The sequence below is a fragment of the Telopea speciosissima genome, chromosome 5 (genome assembly GCF_018873765.1).
Source record: "Telopea speciosissima isolate NSW1024214 ecotype Mountain lineage chromosome 5, Tspe_v1, whole genome shotgun sequence".
NCBI lineage: Eukaryota > Viridiplantae > Streptophyta > Magnoliopsida > Proteales > Proteaceae > Telopea > Telopea speciosissima.
In genome coordinates this window covers 11907617-11924967 of record NC_057920.1, presented here as the reverse complement: position 1 = coordinate 11924967, position 17351 = coordinate 11907617, and the positions used below count along the sequence as shown (strand labels likewise).

Here is a 17351-nt window from a genome sequence, read left to right as displayed (position 1 = left end):
CTCTTCCCCACGCTGGCACAAGGTCCATTCCACCGGCAGCAAACCCTTCCCTATAAATAAATGTAAATTGATTAGATGCAAGACACATCCCATGCTAGCGTTCCCGGCCTAGTGTTGAGTTGATAACTTCACCAACATTAACTTTTTAAGGTTGTTATCAAAAAAATATTTAAATAACTTTAAGGCTTCCAAGGGAAGGATTAGCCATTAATTCAGTTCATTATATTACCCCAAGTGATTCTCCGAAGGTTAAAGGAAAAAGGATTTCCCGGAACAGTGTTCATTATTATTATCCATTAGTTTGAAATTAGGTTGTGTTTTACCAACAAAAAAATAAAAAAAAGGAAATTAGATTGTGAAAATATTTGATTCCTAACATCCCAATAGTGTGCAAATAGCAATAATTTTTTTTTTCCGATACAATTATTTAGAGAATAATCTCCTTGGGGGCATATCTAGTTTGGACACATGGAAGAGTGATATGGAAAATCCGACTGTAGGATTTCTAAGGAATTATCTAAATAGACCACATATCAAATTCAGCCTCAAATTCATTTACACTTTCATCTAATGCTAATTTTTCAATATATATTTTTTTCATTTGGTAAAACTTGTGTGCACCGAAACTTTAACATGTGATTAAGGGACATTGGGATCTACCTATTTTTAGGGAGAATATTCTCTCTGTGCTGCAGCGCAGGCTGCGCCCAAGCACATGGGCCTCCACTTAGGGAGGCAGGGTGGTCATTGCACCCACTCCTATGTGCTTGGGCACAGGCTGCACACAGAGAACAGCGTCCCTTAAAGATTTCAGCCCTGTATAACCTACCACGTGGCAAATCTAGGTGCCCATTTTAAGGAGAGTCCTTCCTTCACGTTTATGTAGGAAAATCACATCCAAATATCAACCAATCAAACCCACAAAGGTCAAACTCCCAAGATGCAGTCTAGACAGAGCGGACCCTCCCCTTTCTAACTGGGCTGACTCGGGGAAGGGTCACTCAAACAAAAGATTCCCGCTCCATCTGTACCTGAAACCTTTTCTTTTTCTCGATGGAGAGTTTCATGTTCTTTCAATCCAAATCCTAATGTTTTTATCCGTACGCTTGCTGGAATCAAGTCTATCAAAATCTTTAATTGGATCGCTACCATGTGGGGAGGTTCGATACAGTACAAAATACCCACCAAGACCATCCCACTCCCCTCCCGATCTAATGACACAACTGCTAGGATTTAGCCATTTCTGATCGGCAAAGCTTTCTGGATCCACTTATAAAACACACAACACTACTAATAAACAGATCTCAAATACTCAACTTTACGAGTAAACAGAGGGTTCTATAACCTGACTATCATCCCAATCAAAGACGAGAGCAAAGGAAAATGGTAACAAACACTGGTCCAACTGCAAAGAACAACAAAGTTTTAATCTTTGCATTATGCACATTCATATTCATATTACATATGATGAGAGTGATTGCCCACAGTTAACAAATATTAGATCAACAACCCAGACATGCAGACCGAACACAACCATGACACCGCTACTGACAACTATAAGTAACAAATTACATCACATCCTTGGAGTTCCTTGTATACAATAAAAAGATACGGCACAGGTTTATCTGATCACCAGGCCAACTACTGAACCTAATATCTACAAACTCACTTTGATTGAATTTTAGGATATGTATATTAGAAGAAAGCTTTAGGGTAAGCAAAGAACCAAGAACTTTTGGAACTGAAGGCCCTAAATTAATGTTGTCAGAAACCTGCTTTAACATCCCAACCCTGAGTTGGATTTTTCAAGCTATAAATAAAAAAATAATAATAATAAAAAAGAGCAAAACCACATTACTTCTATGAACCTTTTACAGGAGCCTCGGTGTTGATGAGAACTGGGAGCTGATGACCAAAGAAGGCACCAGATGCAAATGTGATCATTCTCTTTACTGCAGCTCTGATGCATATTCACAACAGGAACTTAAATCACTCCTCCACGTTCACTTGATGACATGAGGGCATTGAGCCATTCTCCGATCGGAACCATGGTCTAATACAATCAACCCACCTCAAAAAAGGTCAGCAAAGTCCCTCCCATGAGTCCTCGGAAGAGCAGAAAAATTATTGCTCCCAACACCCACATGAATACCATTGAGAACATTCGGAGAAGATCTGGGACTCTGTGTCATGTGATTCGAATGTGGAGGAGATAAACTTGGAAGGGCCTCAAGGGTAGATCGAGGAGAATGACGAATGACCACTGCGGATTTGCCAGTTTCAGGATGAGGTCGTTGAATAGTTGCACTGGAGAAAAAGAATAATCATGCATGAAGCTGGATCCGGTGGTCTTGCAGAAGTAATTTACTAATTTAAGAGTGGTAATTTCTGAGCAGACTGGTTGGGGAGGTGTGATGTAGAGAAGCCTACCCAGTAAACGTCAGTTTCCCTTTGGTAGTTGGTGTGCTTGGGGAGATAGGCAACATGTCAGTTTTATTATATTTAGTCCACTCTTTTGGACTATGAGCATTATCCTGTAATGAATATTTGATTAGAATATCGTCAAAACAGATGTACTACTTATGATTAAAAACGATTTGTTAATATTTTGACTTACCGCCAACTTCATTCCAGCGAAAACTTGGGTGAAAGCAGGAACATCTGAATGGTGCGAAGTCCTCACAAAACGATGTTCTAATAGCATGCTGGCTGATGGCCTCTCAGCAGGATTTCTTCGAAAGCAGCACTCAAGGAAATCCTTGCCCTCCGGAGATAACGTTTCTGGTATTGGAGGGGATTCTCTCAAAACCTTAAACATGGCTGCAGCCTGCATTTGTAGAAAATATAAAATTCAGCTTAACTGCTGGGAAGACAAAAAAAGTAAAAGGATACAAAACAACAAGAGAGACAAGACAAGAAAACAAATATGCAAGGGGAAGGGGGATGAGATGGAAATCTTCATGTCTAATCACATTTGTCATATGAACCCATAAAAGATTAGAATGGAAAAGAAAGCCATGTAAGTTCAAATTTAAAAGTCAAATTGAGTAATTGGGTCCATTGTGACATAGTGGTCGTGGGTTCAAGTTGGGAAACAACCTCTCCACGAAGCAGAGGTAAAGCTGCGTACATTGTGGCGGAAGCCTCGTGCATTGGGTATGCCCTTTATATACTTACCAGTTACCAACCACAACTTGGTCACTTAACAATTCGAACAGTAACATTTTGATACAACAGCTCTTCAATTTATTTCTTATTTCTTTATTTAATAACTAACAGTTATTCAAAGATCAAGAGAAGCAAGATACAACAAACCTCCAAAAGAATTGAAGCCACAACTAGCTTATAACAACAACAACAACAACAGGAGAGGACAGAAAAGAGGTGGGGAAAATGGAATAATACTTCAATAACGCACCCTAGGATGAACAACCTTCTGCTTAGCCATATAATTGGAGATCTCATTAACCCCAGTTGGATTCCATGGAAAGGAGCAATCCAGTCTAGATGCAAGGTGGCAAATGAATCTGATGAGGTGCAAACCTCCAAGGCTCCTCAGAAGGAATAGATATCCAAGTGAGAATGTTTGGACAATCTTGTTGTTGTCTTCTATTAACACCAGAACAAGATCCAATCCAATTTTCAGCAGGAGCAGTTCTGCACAAGTAGGCTCCATTTTTCCATTATTGGATCCGAATAGGCACTAAGGACTCAATGACTGACACCGAATAGATCCACAAACCTTAAAGGGTCCTGGGTTTCTAATGGAGCAACCTAAAAATTTAACTCCATTACTACCTTAGGCAGAGGCTTCCAAATAGCTGCCACTCTGTCCACCCTCACCCTTGAAAGATCAAGATTCCCAATCTGTAAACAGCTCCCAACAAGAACGCCTCTGAGACACTCATCCATCTAAGCCCAGTGAGAGACCTTGGAAATGATACAATCTATCACCAACTGGGATACCGACATACCGTGTAATCATTACAAGAAAGTATGGCATTCTAGTCCTCCCATATGCACCTAAGGCTGCTAATTAAACTACTCCCCATTAAACCTTCATTCTACAAACAAATGGAGCATAAGGCCACACCCAAACCAAACTTTTCCACAGCCTTAGGGAACACCCAATCCATTTCAAATACATTCAGAAACAACTTCAATGGTTGGAAAAGAAAGATTAAATTTGAATCCCAACAGCCAAGTTTACTAAGTTGAATGGCTGCTAAGAATTCTCGGCTTTATGAATGTCCATTGCGTTAACTTAGTCCTAAAAGTAGTAAGGTGTTTCCCTATTTTTATTTTAAGCCTGGTCATTAAAAGAATTATCTATGCACCATATTTGTAGTTTTCCTCTATCAACGAGTATGGCTCTGAAAAGAATGGTGAAACAGGATTTGTGTAGCTATCCCCATTTAGCTGGGATAATGCTCAGTTGGGTTGAGTTGAATTGTCTATATCAAAAGTATAGTTCAGCAAACTGGATCTTTAGATCTTAAAGAGTCTTAGTTTTTAATTAGAGTTTGAGTCTAAGTTATATAAATAACTTTTATGTCCTCATTTGTCATGGAACATAGAAGCTTTTATAACCATGAACATCAATGTGGGATCGGTCCAGTTTTGCATCAACAAGACTGCCCTTCCATATAGATCGTCGTGGCATGAACTAATTTCTACGTTTCCCCACCCCTGCCCGAAATCCAGCTTTGGTAGGCTTAGCGAATTGAAATTGGATACTGAGCACGGAAATGAAGGCTTTCATGGGATATTAGAATCCTGTTATGAAGGTTGAGTGCAATCGTCACATGTACCCTATAATGTAGTACTGTGTTTGAAAGACTCAAAACAGTAGCCAATAGAAAAGATTTTTAAATTAAAGAATAATTCAAGCTATATAGGACAATCTTAACAGATCTAGGAGAACGGTATTTAGGTAATAATCAGCAAACAAGAATGGGAAAACAGAAGAATCAATTCACACTGAAAGCTGATATGAAGTAATGAATAAAACAGATTTCAAATCAGTATATCGATGAAGGAAAACAAGCAGCAACTGATAGGGATAAAACAGTAATTTCCAAAGTCAAAACTGAATTCAAAAAATTAGGTCTGAACTTGATACTCGATTCTGTATATAGGTTCAGAAACAAATGACATGTAGATCATGAAAATATTAACTCGATGATGTTTAAAACGGTAGCTAGGATGGGGTAGGGGCAGACTAAGAAAAACTCTAATAATTCAAAATCAGCAGGTCAGAATATGCTGAAATTCAAATCGAGCTCATGGATAAGGGTATGGAACAGTAGGTCAAAAGTTGAAAATATTTTAACGGTTGGATTGCTTAATCTCAAAAAAAAAAAAAAAGAGCTTGTAATCTTCTAGAAATAGGGATTCTAGTTGCAGAAATTTCAGGATTAACTTGTTAATAATGGCAAAAGAATATAGAAGAAATAGAAATCCAGTAGTATATCAACAGCTTCAGAACAAGAACAGCAGAAAATAACACCCGGGCTTCACACTGCAAGGTGCTCGATTGGATCAAACACCAATCTCCTTGATCAAACACAAGAGATCTTCAATGGAGAAGAAGAGGAGCAAAAGCAGCAACTTTATTTATCAAATATGTGTACAATGCTAGCCTCCCTTACAAACTTATATAGAAGACTCAAAAATAGACTCCTACACTGAAAAGGAAAGGCCTAACCCAATCCTTAACTAATTAGAAAACATAATTTGACTAGGAAACTGAAATACTAAAGGAACTAACTCAAAACATAGTCAAAATTTCTTAACATGCTTATGACTTAAGTTTGATATGGACTCATGACAATAAAATAAATAATTAAAGAACTTAAATTGGACCACCTTGGTTCAATTAGACTAAACCAAAAGACACTTAAAAGAAACTAAACCCTAATAAAAGCAATCCCGTATGCAGCCTTAATACCCATAGTTTAGGCCCATTAAAGTGGCCTATTACATTGAAAACCCCATGGACCAAAAGTCCAACATGTATACAACTCAACCCTAAACAAGCCCCTTTTGTGATGTATCTGCATCACCCTAATTGGTAACAAGTACTATTATCTTTTCTTTTCTGTCTTCTCGCTTATTCTTCTCATATAATTCCCATATGCTTCTATTCTTTCTTTCTTCTACTCATTCCTATTTCTTAATTCTTTCATTTCTTCTTCCTTTTCTAATGCTTGCACACACACGAGAGAGGCAGACAAGGATAGTGGGATGAGGGAGGGTGAGGATTAGCTATAGTGTTTAACTAGCCTACTTTAATAAAGAGACAGGCTCAGTTTTTCTCAAAAATGCCTGCTAAGTCACGCCCACTGGTGCAATCCGGGTTCCAAAACCCGGTTCACATCTCTTTGGGACCACCCAAACACTTCAACAACTCAAATATTATGAACAAAGGCAAAACTATAATTTCTGTATCAATCCAGCACTTAAGAAAGACAAGTAACAAGTAATGGCACTACGGCAATTTATTGGAACTTCAAGACACAAGAAAACGGAATGTAACATATAAGTGGGAGGGGTAAACTTGGAATGGAAAGTAAAATAAGGGTAACGGGTAATAGTTCTAAGAAGGAAGTGTATTTTATGAAGTTAAAATAAGAAATAAGATTCTAAAGCAAAAGAGGGACAGTATTGTATTCTCTTATGAGGTATACCTGGATGTTCTTCCTGGTTTTGCTGCTAAGAAGACTCATTGGAAAGTATGCAACTTGAAGCGTGCTTTGTATAGATTAAAGCAGTCCCCACGAGCTTGGTTTGGAAGATTTCATGTTGCGGTGGTCTCTTTTGGTCAGACACAGAGCAATGCTGATCACACCCTATTCATCAAGCAATCTGGATCCAAGATTGCAATTCTTATCGTCTAATTAGTGGTGCGTCAGTTTGGCAGCCGACACTTTAAAATATTCTGCCAATCACCTCTTGCATGGATCCTTTTGTGTTATGATTTCTTTTCCCTCGATCTCATGTCTTTCCATCCTCTTTTTACTAGGGTGTCCCCCGTAAGTGACGCGCCATGTAAACGCCCGAATGCGGTGATAACTAGACAAGCATGGTTTAAAGTATCGACCGATACGTATCGGTATCAGTCGATATCGATACGATACATACCGATACATCTCTTTTTTTATTTTTTTTAAATGGACTGTCTCGAATTGTATCGGATTATACGGGCCGATACGTAGCGATACCATTGATACGTCCCATAAAGAGTTTTGTGGGTGGTTTAATACGTATTGATACATATCGATATGTATCGGTTGATACGGCTCGATACATACCAATACCATCGATACATTCCATAAAAAATCTATTTTCACTCACAGACTCGATACAACTCCTAATCTAACGGAAAAATGAAGGAAAACTCTCAACCAAGAGTCTAAAATCTTACATTTAATCTTGGTTTTCACACTTTAAGACTCAAAAACAAATCAAGGAGTGCTACAACATCATCCAATACTCTTCATGGCTATAGACAATTACAACACGTAAGAAATCTCATCTTTTATAACAATTTCAATTTATTGCACTTGTTTGGTTATACATTATTCTCCATTTTAGTGTTTGTGCATGACACTTGTTATATATTACTTATTTATATTGTTTTTTGTTCCAAAAGTGTATTTCCATGTGTATCTTGACCATTTCTATGCGTATCTGTATTGTTCGATACACATCTCCGATACGATACGATACGATACGATATGATACGTCTCTTAAAATCACCCGACGATACGATACCTGATACCAATATTTTAAACCTTGTAGACAAAGGCAAGTGAGAGGAAATATTTAAGCCCAGAAGAGTAGGGTTAGATTAGCTTCCCGGAACATTGGACCCTTAATGAGCAAGGTACTAAATCTCGTTTCGTTTCGGTGTTTCGGTCTGACCGAAATTTCCGAGATACCGAAATTTCGTGGAAATTTCCGAGATACAGAAATTTCGTCGAAATATGGTATTTTTCTATGGGTGTAAAATGCCAAAAATGATCGAGATTTCCAAAATTTTTGAAACGAGATGACCGAAATTACCGAGATTTCCAAAACGAGATGATCGAAATTTCTGAAATTTCACCGAAATTTCCGAAATATTGCATTTTTTCATATCGGACTTGCGTTTCGTTTCGAACAGGTCGAGATACTCGAAATATTCGATATCTCGATCGAAATTTCGCGAGTTTGAGTACTATGTTAACGGGTAAGTAATGTAGTCCTAGATAAATAGGAGACCTACTAGGAGCCAGGTAAATCCATGGGATCAAAGGCCCAACATGTATATAACCCAACCCTAGACTTATTCCTAATAAAAGAAACCCAATTTGGTGATAAATCTACATCAGTAAGAGCCTAGAGTTGGTTGATATTATGAGGAGGCGAATGATAAGTATCGCATGTATACAAGAGACTAGATGGAACGGTAACAAAGCTAAGATGTTGGATGACTTCAAACTTTGGTATTCGGGAGATCATAGTAATAGAAGCGGAGTGGGTATAGTTGTGGACAAGGATCTAAAAAATGTAGTAGAGGTCAAAAGGCTGGGAGACGAGATTATTTCGATCAAATTAGTTTTGGAGAAAGAGGTTGCCAATATTTTTTGCGCTTATACACCCCATGTAGGATTGGATGAAAGTAGAAGCGTCAATTTTGGGAGCACATGGATGACTTAGTGCAGGGTTTTGGCTAGGATGAATTGATTATTATTGGAGGTGACTTGAATGGACATGTTGGGTGTGATCGTAAAGGATATGAAAATGTCCATGGAGGTTTCGGAGTTGGGGAAAGAACGACGATGGGACCTCAATCCTAGACCTTGCGGTAGCTTAATGATCTTTCCATTGTGAACACTTTGAAAAAAAGGAGCACTTTCTTTTTGGTGAATGAAAAAATTCATTACCAAAACCCCGGGGGGGGGGGGGGGAAACAAAGCTTTAAGCCCTAAGAGGAGCCAAAGGCTGCAAAAAAGAAACATCTAGACCCCAGGAAACAACAATGTGCCTGTTCCTTGGGGAATCAATAATAGAACAATGAGGGAGCATATGAAGTCTGGAGGTGACGTCAAATGAGATGGTTGTCCAAATCTTGTCAATAGAACGAGAGTTGGATGTCCATCCTCGAAGATTCCTCTCCATCCAAATGTGTGAAATAGTGGCCTGTGGCCCCAAACACCAACTTGGCAGCAGTGTCGCAGATGGAACTACCTGAAAAAGACATATCCAAGCAAAGCCATTCCTGAGCGAAGGGTAGAGGTCTCCTATTACGGGGCCAAATGGAGAGTAAGGTTTTTTTTCAAATAGTGAAGGTAAAGGGGCAAGTGAAGAAAAGGTGATCGATGTCCTCAATGCCATTCCAATATAAGGTACAAGAGGGGGAGACTTGGATGTGGCGGTGAAGGAAAAATGATTGGGTGGGGAGGTAGAGATTAAGGGATCTCTAAACATTGAAGCTATGGCGGGGGATATGGCCTTTGAACCAAATGAGTTTATGCTAGGTGACAGTGGGGGCTATGATGTCTGACAAAGTCCCAAGTAGAGCTGGAACTGAAGAGACCATTAGAGGAAGGGATCCAAATGACCTTGTTCGAGTGGGAGTAAAGGGGAGGGGGGAGGGGAGCGAGGCCCAGACATGGGTAAGGCACGGGGGAAAGGAGAGGGGGGGGGGGACCAAGAGCCGTGAGATATTATGGTGGAGAGTGGGGGAAGTTTAGGAATGTCGGTGGAGTAGACCGAGTGAGCACCTAAAGCTGAGTATAGGACTCCTAAGGGGTGCCAGGGATCAAGCTAGAGGGGGGTGGAGGTTCCATCAGCGATCACAGAGGAGGTAGCTTTGACGGCTAAGGGGCAGAGAAGGAAGATTTTGCGCCAGACCCAAGAAGGGTTAGCAGGAGAAGGGGCAGTCTAAATGGAGTATTTTTTTTAGGAGATATGAGTAGTAGACCCAATTGACCCAGATGGAATCATGCTTAGAAGAAATTTTCCAAATTAGCTTGAGGATTCCCGCAATGTTACAATCGAGGATCCTACGAAGGCCAAGACCTCCTTCGGTTTGGGAAGGCAGATGGTTGCCCAACTGATCGGGTGGAGGAATTTGGAAGATTCTCTTCTTTTCCAAAGAAAGGCGCATGACCAGTCAACATGGCTGGAATGAGGGGAAGGCCAAAGTATTTGATCAGAAGGGAACCAACAGAGAATCCCGTCAGGCGAAGGAGAGTGTCCTTATCAGCTTCAGAGACACTAGAGAGGAAGATACGGGATTTCAAAAGGTTGATGCAAAGACCCGAGAGTCTTTCGAAGAGCTGAAGGGAGGACATGATGGAGGAAATAGACGAAGGGGAGACCTTGGAGAAGATCCTGAGATCGTCAACAAAGGCAAGATGGGTAAGCTTGAGGGCCTTACACTTGGGGATGGGGGAGATGAGAAGTTGATCAGTTTTTTACTGGATACTCCTGAAAAGGACCTCAAGGGGAAGGGAGACGAGGAAAGGAGATAGAGGGCATCCTTGGCGGATTCCAACTTTGGAAGCGAAGAACCCAGCAGGGGAGCCATTAATGATGCTCGAGAAGAAAGGAGAGGAGATGCAAGTGTGGATCCAATGGACAAAGACAGGGGGAAGGACATTTGGGTCATGACAACACAAATGAAATCCCATCGTAGGGAGTTAAAGCTTTGTAGATGTCAATTTTCATGAGGGCAGCAGAGGAGTGGGATTTACGATCAAAGACCCTGACAATTTTCGAGCAGAGGAGGATATTATCTTCTATGCTTCTGCCAAAGATGAAAGCCGACTGGATGGGGCTAACAAAGGAAGGGACCACCAGCTAGAGCCTATTAGCCAGAATTTTGGTAATGAATTTGTAGAGGATGTTGCAGAAGGAGATAGGTCAGAAGTCCGACAAAGAGGAGGCACCCTCTTTCTTGGGATGAGGCAAAGAAAAGTATGGTTGATGTTAGGGAGTTGGCTGGGATTGAAAAAGAAGCTACGGATAGCTTTAAGAAGATCATCATTGATGATGTCCCAACAAGCAGAGAAAAATCCCATACTAAATCCATCAGGCCCAGGTGCTCGATTGGATTTGTGGGGAAGGACCGCTTTGAGGATTTCGTCCTCAGAGGGGATAGATTGGAGAGAGTCAAAGAGGGAGGAGGGGACAAACTTGTTGATAAGGTTCAGAGGGATATGGGAGGGGGGGAAGAGGGGGGCAGGGGGAAGAGCTAAAGAGAGAGGAAAAGAAGGAGATGGCTTCTGCCTTGATGTCACGAGCGGTAGTGAGGGGGTTGCATCTCGGTTGAGAAGCAAAAGGATGGAGTTGGAGTTATTACGGGCTTTCATAGATCGGTGGAAGTAAGCCATATTAGAATCTCCAAGCTCAAGCCATTTGATGTGAGATTTTTGGCGAAGAAAACTCTCTTCTTGAGAGGAAAAGGAAGAGAGCCTCTTTTCTTCTACGGCCAAAAGAGGGTTAAGCATGTCGGATTGGAGCCAAGATTGGACAAGGGAGAGACTAGAGCGGAAAGAAGCCACCTGGGAGGTGATGTTTCCTAAGGAGGAAGAGTTCCAGGTTTTGAGAGCTATTTTGGAATTGCAAAAGCGAGGAGGGGAAGGGAGAAACAGTGGACCGGCTTGTCCCAAGCCTCTCAGACGGTGGAAAGGAATTGGGAGTGGGAGGTCCACATATCAAAAAATTTTAATGGCTTTGGGCCAAAAGAGGAGAAGGCCTGGATGAGAAGGTGGCAATGGTTGTGGTTAAACGTACCGGGAAGAAGGAAATTGGCATGGGAGTTGGGGAGAGAAGAGAGCCAGGCTCCATTACTGAGAATGAGATCAATTTTGCAAGTGATCCAATCGAAGCCAACTCTTCTAATGTGCCAAGTTAGGGGGGGAGCCAGACCATCTTAGGTCGTTGGTACCAAGGTCTTCAAGACAGTCGTTAAAGGAATTGATTGAATGGAGGTTAAGAGGACGACCTCCAATTTTCTCATGGGTGAATCTAACTACATTTAAGTCACCTCCCATACCCCAAGGATGAGAGTCAACCCTAGACTTGAGAAGGGAGAGACGAACCATAGAGGGAGCCGGTCAACAGCTCGATTAAACCCATACACAACAGAGAGATAAAAGTTGGGGGAGTTAGGGGGAGAGAGATGACGGTGAAGAAGTTGAGGGGAGGAGGAGATAGAGGAGAAGGGTCCGAGAGAATCCATATGCGGCCATTTGGGGAATTTCGTAATTGGATATAAAGGACCAAGAGGGGGCAATCGAAGCAATGATGTGGGAAGCGTTCTCCTAAAAAATGCGGGTTTCAAGAAGAGCATAAAAGGAAGAGTGGGTGGACTTGATGAGGGATGGTTGAAGGGCAATATCAACAATTGGTTGGAAAGTTGATCTATCTTTCCCATACTCGGTCAGACATAACCTTTACTGTCAGCATGGTTAGCCAATACACACATGACCCTTACACATCACATTGGGAAGCTATGACCCGCATATTAGTATATTACAGTACTTAAAGTCTGCCCCAGGAAAGGGAATTATTTTCTCTCCTCATGATCACTTGCGGGTGGAAGCCTTTACCAACTCTGACTAGGCCAGCTCTCCTGATGATCGATGGTCTACATCTGGGTACTGCACTTTTGTTGGAGGTAACTAGTTACTTGGCGGAGCAAGAAACAGACTGTCGTGCCAGGTCAAGTGCTGAAGCTGAGTTCCGCGCCATGTCTTATGGCAATTGCGAATTAATGTGGCTCTAGGGACTGTTGAAAGACTTGGGGCTATTCCTACCTCTTTACCTATGATGCTTTACTACAACAACAAATCTACTATCAATATTGCTCACAATCCGGGCCAGCATGATCGCACAAAGCATGTGGAGATTGACCGCCATTTCATTAAAGAGAAGCTGGAACAGGGACTGATTTGTATTCCATTTGTCAAGTCTGGAGACCAGTTAGCTGATGTTTTTTCTAAGGGTTTAAACAGTAAAGTGTTTATTCCTCTTGTGTGCAAGTTGGGGCATGTGTGATAACCATGCACCAACTTGAGGGGGAGGGTTGTAATTAGGGATGTAAATGGATCGGATTCGGCTCGGATAGTGCTATATCCGCATCCGCATCCGATTAGCTTGACGGATTCAGATAGTGCTAAACGGATACGGACACGGATATGGATTGGATATTTTATCCGTTTACATGTAAATATAGCTTTTTGGATAGCTATAACCTATCCGTATCCGCATCCGTTTAGCTTTGGGACGGATTCGGATAGTGCTAAACGAATACAGACATGGATACGAAAACGGATTTCGGCTATTCATTTACACCCCTAGTTGTAATATGGGGTATAAGGGTAGAATTGTCCTTGGGGTTTATTTCGTGTTGCCCTAGGGGCTCTATTGTCTTTGTACCTTGTATCTCATTATTATAAATAAAGATGGGCTGGTGTCTCATAGACACAAGTCCCAATTCCCAAAACCAACACTAAAACTGGAATATGACTTGTGTAGTGATGAGGTTCTGAAATTCAGGAACTCTAGAATTGCAAGCAGTACTCCTTCTTTAAACTGGACCCCACTAGCTACTGAAGATTAGATTCCTGAAAAATCAGGAATTTCTATACCTACAACCAATAAAGAAACACCCAAACTGGTCCCCACAAGTACATGAACCAGAAACTGAACCACTGGTTCAACTAAACATGAAGCCAAGAACAGAATCTGTTCCTCATGCCATCATAGAAACAGGCCTTCTTTCTCTTTTTTCTAAGAGAATACTGCATCACAACTGCATAAGCATATCTTTATATATTTAAGTATATTATATATTCAGAGGATGGACCTTAGCACAACAGTAAGGTTGCTCCATTGCGACCTATTGGTCGCAGGTTCGAGTCAGGAAACAGCCTCTCCGTGAAGTGGGAGTAAGGCTGAGTACATTATGACCCTCCCCAGACCCCACAGTGGCAGGAGCCTCGTGCACTGGGTGCACCCTTTGTTTGAACCTCCTTATTTGCATAACATTAGCATATTTTTACAATGGGCCAAACATATGAGAATATTGTGCTTGGGTAACAGAAATGGGCTGGCACATAGTGCCTTAATCAAGGAATTGGGCCGGAAAACCAAAATTCATATTTGTGGTAAAATTATTGAAGGTTTGCAAAAATTACTGAAAATCCCAAAAATCTAGGGATACGCATACCATATCAGTTAGGGGGCCAAAACAAAAATTCAGCTGAAATTTCAGAAACCAATCTGAAATTTAGAAATAAGTATGATAGTAGTAGCAGACACGGTGAGAAGATCATTCCACATCTGAAGTTGTCCTAGAAATGAAACTATGATTGTGGAGAACACGCTGACCTGGAACCTTTAATTATGCCCAAAGAACTCTTGAATTTGGAATGTCAGAGCAAGAAGATAGCTTCACATCTATCTCAAGAAAGGTTTAATTTTTAGGTTACAGAACGTGGTCCTGGAGCAAGCAGATAGCTCATTGCAACCTGGTGGTCTCAGGTTCAAATCAGGAAACAGCCTCTCCGCAAAGCAGGGGTAAGGCAACATACAGATGCCCTTCCCCAGAACCTGCAGTAGCAGGAACCTTGTGCACTGGGTACAACCTTTTTTTAACGTAGTCCTGGAGGAAAAAAAAAAATCTAAAGCACGTGCACTAGAATACATGTTGAAAATAGAAAAGGAAATATTAGGTGAAAATCAAGTGAAGAGAACTAAATGAGGCTCAGTTGTGAATTATAAGGCCATATCCCCATATGGTGTACTAAATTCTGAATTATGCACAAAGAAGAAACTCAGAGAAGGAATATATAGACCAGATACTGTGATTCCCCTTTCCCCATGGGAAGATCTCTCAGAATTCATAGGAGAATGCAAACCATGCACGAGAAGCCAAACCTCAGATGCAAGATGTTGCTCTTCTTTGGCAAATATCATGCAAGAGAGGGGAGTGCAGAATTATACTACAGTAACAAGGATAGATGATGAATAACATGAAATTGACACCATAAATCTTTGGATACATGTCTTAACTCTTTCAGAAGTCCACCTAACTCTACATTGCAAGATGACAATTTCAAATGGTGACAACTTGTTAAGAGTCTCAGGCATGATGGATAAAACATAACACTAAACAACATAAAATGCTTACCCCTTCAAACTCACTCCAAGGAGGTTTCCCAGTCAGCATCTCAATAATTGTACAGCCCAAACTCCAGATGTCAACTGCAAGAGCAAGTTCACAGTTAAGATCCTTCTGCATCACAGCCAGCATGACCTGTCAGAAAGAACTTGGTGTCAGATCATGGGAGCTATAGGCCATCTGAGCCTTTAGTAAGTAATTGCAACAAGAAATACCTCTGGTGCCATCCAGTACGGACTTCCCTTCAAAGAAAGATCAGCCGCTTGTCCACTAAGCTGAGCACCGACACAAATCCAAATTTTAAAACTTAAAGTCGATAACATCCACTCAGACGAAACTAATTTAGAAATAACAATGAGGGTGCTAAATCTTTATGTAGGAATTATTTATCATAACTCAAGATACTCCTATCTAATTATATTCTGAACGATAATTATATTCGGAAATTATTTATTTATTTTAACATTCAGTATACATTGTGATGTAAATGCAGCAATGCCAATCAGCGATTACAAGATTAAAAGCTGAATTTCCACAGAACAAACAGTGTCAAGCTTAACAGTATTTGAAAAAGGAAATGATCAACCATTTATACAAAGGTGTCATAATGGAATAGACCAAAGGCCAAAACCATTTTCTTGTAGTGTCTTTCATTCTTCGAATAATGAATAGACAACACATTCTAATCCATGGACTCTTTCAGAGGCTCTATATATTCTGGGTATAGAACTTTGGACACTCATGCATCTTGAAGACAAGATTCATAGGAGTTTGCTCAGGGTAACAGGACCAACACAATCACGTCCTCCCCCCCCCCCCCCTGGATTTACATAACTGCTCACAATGAAACATAAACCAGAAGCTAAACATGCCAGTGGACCAAAAAGGTCCAAATTGGTCAGATCAGTTTGACTGAGTCAACAAACTATTGCTTATCAGGGTAGGTTTTACGCAGATCTACATTTAAAGTCAAACCAAACTGTTAGGCTCCAACCTACCAGTCTGATCACTCAGTGATATTCAACAGAGTGGGCTGACAGGTTCATGTAATGCAACAAGCTGCTGATGGTTCAATCTAGTTTTTTAGCAGATCCGCGTCTAGGGTCAAACCAAACCATTAGGCCCTCCATCCAGGCTCTGACAACATTGGCCAACATATATTTGTAAAACACATTACAACCTCCATCCCCCCCCCCCCCCCCAAAAAAAAAAAAAAAAGAAAAGAAAAAAGAAGCACAAAAGAGAACATTAGTCAAATTTAATTGTCAACCAACATTTATTATTCAATGTTTTGCATCAATGGAACCTTTGGTCAATGGTCATTACACTTCTTGACTATAACAAATGACAGTATAACAAATCAAGTGATATCTGTTAGCACAGGAAAAGCAATTATTGAGGGAATTTTGCTGAACCATTAAAGCCTTGAATCTCTTCAGTCATTCATCAATTGCTGCCCAGTTTTTGAAGACCAAACCAGCATTAAACTTAGGTGGTTCGATTGAAGTTTGAGGCTGATTTAAGTCTGGGTTTGCTTATTTACTTAATTCTCCGCATCTGAACCCTAGTTCAAGAAGATCCTGCCTGGGGCTAGGTCCTTCGTGATCCAGTCTTACATTGACATATCTCTAGTTAAGATCACTTGTGGAAAAGAAATCTTAAGAAGGAAACAAAAAATGGCCATCCATTCACATTTCTTCATTGCTGACAGGTATAAAAGCTATGATGGCAGGGAATGGTATTTGTAACATACAATGCACACTGGTATATCGTTGCAAACCTCCATGACTATTCTTTTCTATATCTCAGCAGGATATAACACATATTGGTAAAAGACATGAGCCAGCTTCTGGAAAACATTATATTCCATGAACGTTTATAGAGTGGATCATAAAAAATAACAGCAAAGAAACAATACTTCATACACCAAGAAAAAGAAAAAGTATCATGATTATGAAATATATCAATCATCGTGTCTATGAAATTTAAAACTCACATGCTTTGCCATTCCGAAGTCAGCAAGCTTGACAACACCAAATGCATCAACAAGCAAATTGGCCCCTTTAATGTCCCTGTGATACGATCATCAATTTGGAATATCAATCGATGTCCAAACTCCAAATGGAGGACAACATAAAGTAACTGAACCATAACAATGTAACAACCATAA

The 17351-nt window shown here is 40.6% G+C and overlaps 1 protein-coding gene across 2 annotated transcripts in view; it reads right to left on the bottom strand.

Moving 5' to 3' along the window:
- Nucleotides 1-1402: 1402 nt before the first annotated feature.
- The window catches only part of LOC122661347 (mitogen-activated protein kinase kinase kinase 5-like), a 32411-nt gene continuing 16462 nt past the window's right edge, over nucleotides 1403-17351 (bottom strand). For both annotated transcript variants that reach the window (XM_043856710.1, XM_043856712.1), the window contains exons 6-11: nucleotides 17178-17253; nucleotides 15397-15456; nucleotides 15191-15316; nucleotides 2618-2827; nucleotides 2431-2534; nucleotides 1403-2307 (exon numbers count right to left, since the gene is read on the bottom strand). In XM_043856710.1, coding sequence (XP_043712645.1) covers nucleotides 2073-2307; nucleotides 2431-2534; nucleotides 2618-2827; nucleotides 15191-15316; nucleotides 15397-15456; nucleotides 17178-17253 — 811 coding nt within the window. In that variant the 3' untranslated portion in view covers nucleotides 1403-2072. The remainder of the gene's footprint in view (nucleotides 2308-2430; nucleotides 2535-2617; nucleotides 2828-15190; nucleotides 15317-15396; nucleotides 15457-17177; nucleotides 17254-17351) is intronic.